General features: G+C 42.9%; 1 protein-coding gene across 7 annotated transcripts in view; it reads right to left on the reverse strand.

Annotated features, from left to right (window-relative positions):
- The window catches only part of Dcaf6 (DDB1 and CUL4 associated factor 6), a 121425-nt gene that overhangs the window by 111181 nt on the left and 1245 nt on the right, over nucleotides 1–8999 (reverse strand). For 2 of the 7 annotated variants that reach the window (XM_034512807.2, XM_034512806.2), the window contains exon 1: nucleotides 8335–8777. The exons of 1 other annotated variant lie outside the window; for it this stretch is intronic. In XM_034512807.2, the coding sequence (XP_034368698.1) occupies nucleotides 8335–8431 (97 nt within the window). In that variant the 5' untranslated portion in view covers nucleotides 8432–8777. Of the gene's footprint in view, nucleotides 1–8334; nucleotides 8778–8999 lie in introns of those variants that run through there. 4 more of the 7 variants (XM_076941521.1, XM_076941520.1, XM_034512809.2 and 1 more) reach the window with 4 other exon arrangements.

Here is an 8999-nt window from a genome sequence, read left to right on the forward strand (position 1 = left end):
TTTTTTTGTTGTTATTGTTTTTGAGAAACTGACAGGCTGTGATTTTGTTGATGACGGTGGTGATTTTGAGACAAGGCTTTCTATTTAGCCCCAACTGACCTGGAATTTACTATGTAAACCAGGCTAGTCTCAAACATGCAGCAATCCTCCTGTCTCTGTTCCCTAAGAGCTGGGATTACCAATGTGCATCACAAGCCAGGACAGACAAATTGTTCTAAAATTGTTTATGAAAATGGAAAGAGCTCTGAATAGCCTGGGCAATTTTGAAAAGAGACAAGGACTGAGTGTCACATGACACTAGAGGACAAAGGATCCCTTTAGCAGGATCTTATAGTTACAGATAATTTAAAAAACAGATTCATAGGCATTAAATGAAGCTGGGGGGAGGGAGGAATAGCCATACCTATGTAAAAATTATTCTACAAAGCTAATTGATTAGAATGTCCTGATTATGAAGAGTTGGAATGCTGCAGATATTGAGTCTAGCTATCTTAGGCTACCTTTAATACCTTATGAGGCACTCATTGCTCATCTCTGTGAATGACCTACATTCTTGCAGCTATCAGACAAAACCTTTGGAATGTATAAACTTTAAAAAAAAAAAAATCACTAGTTTCCAGCAACCCCAAAGCTAAGAATGTTATTGGATAACATTCATAACCTAAAATAGAATTTTTACCTTTGCTATAACCCACCCACCTTTTGTTCTCACCAATGAATTTGAAAAATGCCTTGATTTCTGACTCCTTTTATTTGATGGCCATACAAATTCATATAACTGCTTCTACAGTGAGCATCTACACTGTAACATGGTATTCGGAGCAAGCTGAATCTGTGTTCCCAGGACACAGTCATTTATATTTGGCCCAGAGTAAACAATCTCTTATTCCTTTGAGTTAAAGCTTTGTTTTTCACAGAAGAAAAATGAAAGACAATTGTACTGGAGTTAGAGAAACAAAAATGGGGCAGGCAAGCTGGAGATCGCAACAGCTGCCAAAAGATGAAAGTGGAAAAAAAGGAAAATTGTACTTTCTGAATTAGATATCAAGAAAGCAGACAGGCTCAGCACTGGTAGCCTGTAGCAGTCCCATGGGGGTGTGGGGGGGGGTGTATAGATGGATATCTTCAAAGAATGAGAATGCCCAAGTCAGACAGCAGAAAGCAGGCAGGCTGAACATCATGGGTCTATAAGCATCTTCACCCCGGGCTTACTGGAGAACAAGGACAATTCTCATTAAGGGGAGAGATATTCCTCCCCATCTTACATCTTTATATTTCATTGTTTTCTGGGTTCAGCCTAGGTCTAGGCTGTCCTCTTGGGATTAATTGTAAAATGATTTTTTCCTCTTATTAAAAGGAGAACTTGGCATTGCCTGGGCAAGGGAAGCTCCTGATATCCACAAAGAAGATTAGTATCAACTCTAAACAAGACATTTGTAAATTTACAGATCATCAACCAGGCTAATGTGCCAGAGAGTATCACTGTGTTAATATTTGTATATCAAAGGGGTTTACAAACTTGGGACCACCTTTTGCATGAGAAAAGATCTCATGGGTAAAAAACATACTTTTACCAGAAGAACCTGACATAGTTATTGTGCTAATTTGAATGACCAAGGCCTCCACAGGCTCATATATTTGAATGCTTAAGTCATCAAGGAGTGAAAGTGTTTGGGAAGGATTAGGAGGTGTGGCCTTGTTGGAGGAGATATGGCCTTGTGAAGGAGGTGTGTCTCTGTGTGTGAGCTTTGAGACTTTAAAAGCCAGGCCCAGCCTGTCTGTCTGTCTGTCTCTCTCTCTCTCTCCCCCCCTCTCCCCACCATGCGCACGTGTGTGTGTGTGTGTGTGTGTGTGTGTGTGTGTGTGTGTGTGTGTGTGTTAGGATGCAAAGCTCTCATTTACAGCTTCAATGCCATGCCTGTCTACTTTCCATTAAGATGATTATGAACCAACCCTCTAAAACTGTTAACCCCCAATTAAATGTTTCCTTTTATAATTGTTTCCTTGATCATAGTATCTCTTCACAGCAATAAAATAGAAACTAAGACAGTTATGCATTATTTCCCAAAAGGTGCCAGGGAAGCAGTCAGCTGCAAATGGACACTTTATTCCATTCTCTCTTCCCTTCCTTTCATCTCCTATCACACACTAAGCCCATTTTAAACACTTACTATAAACTATAAAGTACTGGCACAAAGACAGAAACTTAAATCAATGAATGTGGTGGAGAAATTGACTTGAACATATATGGTTAATTGATTTTCAACAAAGGGGGAAAGTCTTTTCATAAACAGTGGTGGATCAATTTTGCATTCATAAGGAAAGAAATGAAACTTGATTCACCTCATAGCACATATCAAAAATGAACTCAAAATTGTTCCTAGTGTTAAATATATGAGATATAAAATAAAACACTTCCAAGGGGCAAGAAAACAGCAAAATGTTTTGTGGCCTTGGATTATATAAAGATTCTTAAACAGAACACAAAAGTTTCAAAAATATTAAACTATATTGTTAAAAACAATGTTTAGAAAACACTGTTAAAAGACAGGTGTGTAACAATAGTTCAAGGCCATCCTTGGATTACATGAGACCCTGTTTCAAGAAAGTAAGAGGGGGATAAAAAGGGAGCAGTCCAGGGAACAGGAGGGGAGTGGGAAGAGGAAGGGCAAGAGGGGGGGTAGGAAAGAGGGAAAGAGGAATGGAGAGAGAAGAGAAACTAGGAAGGAGTGGAGGGACACGTTAGGAAAGGTGAAAAGGGAGGGAGGACTTCAGAAAAAGAAAACAGCACCAGGCATGGTGGCAATATACCTATAATCTCAGCATTTGGAAAGTAGTCCCAGATTAGCCTGGTCTATCTAAGGAGAGACCCTGTCTTAAAAGACCAAAAATAAAACTTAAAAGGGGAAAAAAGACAAGCAAACAGGGGAGAATTTATAACAAACAAACCGTGCAGGGCGGTGGTGGTGCACGACTTTAATCCCAGCACTTGGGAGGCAGAGGCAGGCAGATTTCTGAGTTCGAGGCCAGCCTGGTCTACAGAGTGAGTTCCAGGATAGCCAGGGCTACACAGAGAAACCCTGTCTCAAAAAACAAAAAAACAAAAAACAAACAAACAAACAAACAAACAAAAAAACCTATTTGACTTTAATCCCAGCATTCAGGAGACAAGAGGCAGGTGGAGCTCAGTAAATCTGAGACCAGTTTGATATATACATATTGAGTTACAGTCCAGTCACAACTACATAGTGAGCCTCTGTCTCAAAAAATAAAATACAATAAATTTTCTAATCTATTTACTTAAGAACTTGTACCAAAACAGATATACAAAGATAGATAGATAGATAGATAGATAGATAGATGTATTAAAAAATATTTAAAAGGTAACCTTCACATTTAATCAATGTACACGGATCTTAAAAAAAAAAAAAGGCTATTTGATCATTAGCCATTAGAAAAATACAATCTGAAGCAATATACTTCTATCTACCTCTTACCACCCCCCCCCACACACACATACACACACACACACACATACACACACACACACACTAGCTAAAATTAGAGCTGGAGAGATGCTCTGGCAGTTAAAAGCATGTGTTGCTTTTACAGATTTGGTATGGTTCCTAGAACCCACATGGTGAATGACAACTGTCCTTAACCCCAGTTCTAGGCACTCTCCTGATTTCCACAGGCACCAGGCCCAAATATCAAAGAACACAAACACACACACACACACACACACACACACACACACGGGGGGGGGGGTGGAGAACACATTCTTGGACATAAAACAAATCTTTTTAAAAAGGGAGGAGCTAACATCAGAAGAGTATGTAAAGCAAACACTGACAAGAAGAGCTGGAGCCCACACATCTAGTGGGAATGCGATATGGTGCAAATTATGTTGAAGAACAAAGCTAAACACATTATACAGCCCAGCAATCTTACTGATTTACCCAAGAAGTGAAGACTTCTGTCTATAAACACTAATAAAATAAAACCTACCTCATTTTTTCCAAGGTCTAAGTGAAATTTCACTATTTATAGCTTCTTTGTAAACTCTCACCAGTGTTTTAAAAAAAATTTTGGGTGAAATTTTATGTTTTAGTTTTCTTTGTATACCCTCTATGTGCCTCAAGCTGGCCTTAAACACAGTGGTACCATGCTGCCTCTGGCTCCCATAAAACTGGGATTACAGGTAACCAGTTTAGAAAAGCATCTTTGAAAAAAGCAAACATCACAAACAAAAAAATCACATTTATTGATTTTAGGATACGGAATGGGTCATATTACATGTGTGTGGATCAGAGGACAAATTACGGAGTCAGTTCTTTCCTACTGAATTGGTCCCAGCAATCTAACTCAAGATATCAAGTCTCAACAGGAAGGGCCTTACTCACCCAACCATCTTACTGCCTCATTTTTGGGTTTCAGGGTTGTTTTTGTTTTTCAGACAAAACCAACCTGGACTCACTCTGGACTGTAGGAGGAGCTAACAATGGGAGGAGTAAGGCGAGGAAAAGGAAGAGGAGGAATGAGCAAGGGAGAGGCAGAGATGTAGTGCCATGGATGACCATACATGTACAGAGAGCAGTCCTGCCTGGGTAACAACTTACATCTAGGTTAGTTAATTGGGAAACATCTATAATTATGTGAACATCTTGTTTATTGAGCATTACCAAATATATAAAGCCTTTAATCATTAAGCATTAGAATCTAATTCATACTGAGTACCACATGGATGGCAGGATGGTCTGGCCTCAGCCCAGCTTTGTGGAGACAGCGTGGAAGATTGGCAGAGCCATCTCCCACACTGACTTGAGGGTGGCAGGGCCAGTGTCTCTGGTCGCCTGAGCAGAGCAACAGCGATATGCCACTGCCACTCGTGGCTGCAGGCCTAGTAGGCTAGTCGGGAACATGGCCGCTGATTAAGAAAAGCTCGATTGAATGCCGCCGGTTGGCATTCAACACTGGACTATATATGACAGGCTGGCCTAGGACTTGTGGACAATCATACCTCAGCCCCCTAAATGTTGGGATTATACGTGTAAACTACCATACCTGGCTTGTGTATATAATGTAGGCAATGTTATCTCCACCTGTCTGTATGTGTGGGTGCACCAGCCAATGCATGAAGTCCAGAGGACACAAAGTGCTTGCTCTCGCGCTCTCTCTCTTTCTTTCTCCCTCTCCCCCCTCACCCTCTTCCCCTCTCTCCCCCTCTCCCTCTGTCTCCCTCCCTTTATTCCTTTGAGACAGGATCACTTGCTAAAGCTTAAGCTCTCAGTTTAGCTAGGTTGACATAACAGTCATCAAAACCAGTAATGTTCCTGTCTCCATCCTGTACCCCAGCTTTTTACAAGGATGCTGGAAATCCAAATTTGGTCCCCTTGCTTGTACAGTGAGCACACTTATTCAACTAAACCATCTTTCCAGGTCACCCACCCTATCCTTTTTGTTGTTTTTAAATAATGTGTCTCCTGTACTCCAAGCCCAAGCTGATCTAGCACCCTGCCCCCAAGTACTAGACGTATGAGCCACCATACCCAGTTGAAATTTTTTTTAATTGCCTCTGTTTTTTAATTTTCAGAGAGGGTCTCATGAATTTCAGGCTGGCCTCAAACTCTTGCCTCCATCTCCAAAGTGCTAGGATTACAAGCTGACACCTCCACATCCAGAATGTGGTGTTAGATATGGAACCCAGGGCTTCCTGCATGCTAGGCAAGCACTCTATTAAATGAGCTACATCCCCAGTACCTAATCTTCACATACTTAAGATCAGGCAGTGAAGATAGCAAACCTGTTTGTGTGTTGCAGGAAGTCAGTGAATACATTAGAATCATTATCTAAAAAACTGGTAATTTTGCTAGTTTTCTCTCCTTGTTTGGCTCCTGAGGAAGTTAGTGGAACCTTAGTGTTTTGTTTCTTTAGTATCAAAACCTCTATAAAAGTGAACATTTCAGTTTGAATGTTACTTAGCAGTAATTCATTATTAGGAATACAAATAATAGAAACCTCATAGAAAATACAAACTATAATACTCTGAACAATTATAATGTTTAAATCTGCATATCTTTAAGAAATCACTTAACTTTCTAAGTTCCTTGCATTTGGAATTTAAAAGGCTGGGTTTTTTTGTTTTTTGGGGTTTTTGTTTGTTTGTTTGTTTGTTTGTTTGTTTTGAGACAGAGTTTCACTAAATATACTTCAAGCTCTCAGCAAGTCCCCTTTCTCACCAAAAAAGACTATGAGAAAGGTCATCTCCACCCCCCCCCCTCCCTCCACACACACACAGAGAAACTTATTAGATGATGGATATTAGTTAGACAGTAGTTTTTATTTCAAAGATGGCCTTAAGCAGATGATCCTCCCCACCACCCCTTAACTTGGAAGTGCTGGGATTACAGGTGTCCCCCATCTATCCCAGCTAAAATCACTTTTAAAGAAGTGCTAATATAAAGTATGCATCATTGTTACACTTAAATTACTTAAAGCTAAACACAGTGACAAACATCAGTAATTCCAGAATTTAGAAGACTAAGGCAGTTCTTAATCTTAAGTGTTCTCTCTTTGCAATATATGAGTCCCTAGAGATCAAACTGAAGCATGCAGGCTTGGTGGCAGGTGCCTTTACCTGCTGAGCCATCTCAAAAGCCCTACTGCCCATGTTTTCATTACTTTTATTATACACAGGTGAAACTTAAAGCTGCCTGAGGAATTGAAATAAAAGACTAAATTAAGTTCACTCACACAAAACTTTAGCATTTGCCTTATTAAGGTAAAAATATGTTCTTTCTAGACAAACTAAATTTTAAAATAAATTTTCACATCTCTTTAAGTCAAAGATTTTAAAAAGGGCTTTACAAATATTAAAAACAAGCACTCTAGGTACTTACTACAACATATGTAAATGATGTTTGCACAGTCATGACAGTAAACACGTAACACGGAAAAAGGGACAGGGTCAGGTGAAAACTTACAGTGTAATCCCAGCTATCAGGAGAATGAGATAAAAGTTAAGGTTAGCCTAGGCTATATAGAGAGCCTCTGTTTCAAATAAAAATTAAAGAGACTAAAACTTAGGTTAAAATTCTTCATTAAGTACTATGTAATGTTTTACACAAATTTTTATGTCTGAAAGGATCTCAAGATGGAGTGAAGAAAAAGCAAGGGGAAAAATGCTTACACCACCATGCATCCAGTTTTCTTTCACACACATGGAACATGCACATACATGCACTATTTCTATATATGTATGTATTTCTAAGAAGGAAATAAATCAAGGAAAATAATGATAAAACAAACATTTCTAGGGGCAGTGGCATGAAATCGAAATGGGAGCGATCCTGGGATTTCTGCTTTTTTGTATTTGAATTCTTACAATGATAACATTCATTTAAAAAATTAAAGTGCACACCTAAACTTCCTTTAAGCAATTTACAACCAGTAGTATTGGCTGTAATGAGATTTCATGTTCCGCTACAACAAATAACAGCAACAAATCCCTTTAACTGGCAAAGAAATGACAGAGTTGGGGGAGGAGGCACTTTTAAGAAACAGGACTTTTTAGTTGACTCTGGCATGACCCAGCACACTCAACAAAACTCATGGTACACTGAACGAAAAAGGTGGAATACTGCGCCCACAGTACTGAAGGTTGTTTTTAGAAAGCTTAACTGAGAAACAGAAAATGCCAAGTGTGTTTTCCAGGGGTGGGAACAGGAACGTGAAACCCTACACCACCTAAAAAGAGGTCTACAGGACTGACAGCAGGCAGGACCTGGGAAAGCGCGGGGGCGGGGAGAGCTTCGCGATCTCTTTTAGGTTTGGGCTCAGCGCCACGGTTTACAGCGAGCCAGGCTTGGGGTGTGATGTCCCTGAGGGTGGTCAACAGCGTCTCGGGCGACACCTAAACCCTTGAAGCCGAAGAAGGTGGTGGACAACCAACACCTGCGGTCTTCGGCAGAGCGGGGACAGCTCCGGGGAAAAGCAAAAGCGCCAACTTTTGCGTTCAACGTGGCATCTCCGTAAGGTTCGGCAAGTCTTCTCCGGAGCCCCAGCCCACGAGCGACCCTAACACCTTTCCGGGCTAGTGCCGCCTCCCCACTGGCCGGCTCTCCGAGGGAAGCCCAGCTTGAGCCGCGGCTGGCGGCTTGCAAAGGGGACCTGACCTTAGGAGGTGCTGGCGCCGATCGCCGTCATCCCACCTGACACCTAGCCTGCGGGGCGCCCCGGCCGAGGCTCAGCCCGACCGCCAACAGCCCCAGCGGCGCCCCTTCCCCCACCTCTGGGCGGCGACCTCAGCGCCGCCGCCCCGGGGCCCCCGCTCACCCAGGTAGCGGCTCCTCAGCCGGGACGGATCTTCCAGCCCAAGGGACCTTTTCCTCACGTCCCACAACAGGTGCGGGCAGGAGCCACTCCGAGACATGGCTCTGCTGGGGCTGGGGTGGAAAGGGGAGACCACCGCGGGGGGTGGGGAGGGGAAGAGAGGGAGGGGACAGGCCGATCAACACCCGAGCGGCACCAGCACCATGCGCGCGCCGGGCCTCGCTGGCGCCGCGACTTAGAGGGCGGCAGCCACGGCCGCGCCTTCTCCCCCGGAGCGGAGAAGCACCCGGGCCACAGCTCGCCTCATACTCTCTCAGACTACCCAGAACATCTAGAGATCAGCAACAGTCCCCTCCCTCGACCCCCCTCCCGCAGGAGGCGGAGGCGAAGGCGGAGGCGGCCGCGAGCTCCTCCCTCTCTTCCCTAGACCACGCCCCTCCCGGCCTTTCTCGCGAGAGGATGCACACCGGCAACAGAAGCCGGTGTGCGTCACGATTGCCCTCACCCTAGAAGAGTAGATTAAGGCCGCTCTAGCCCACTCCGTAATTGTCTATGGATAAAAGAGTAATGACGGAAGCCGCTGAAGTTGTTGTCTCGCTCACGCCTCTCGATTCAAAGGAAAAAGAAAAAACCGGGCGTGATAACTCATGTATGAAATCCCAGTATTC

The sequence above is a fragment of the Arvicanthis niloticus genome, chromosome 10 (assembly GCF_011762505.2).
Source record: "Arvicanthis niloticus isolate mArvNil1 chromosome 10, mArvNil1.pat.X, whole genome shotgun sequence".
Lineage (NCBI taxonomy): Eukaryota > Metazoa > Chordata > Mammalia > Rodentia > Muridae > Arvicanthis > Arvicanthis niloticus.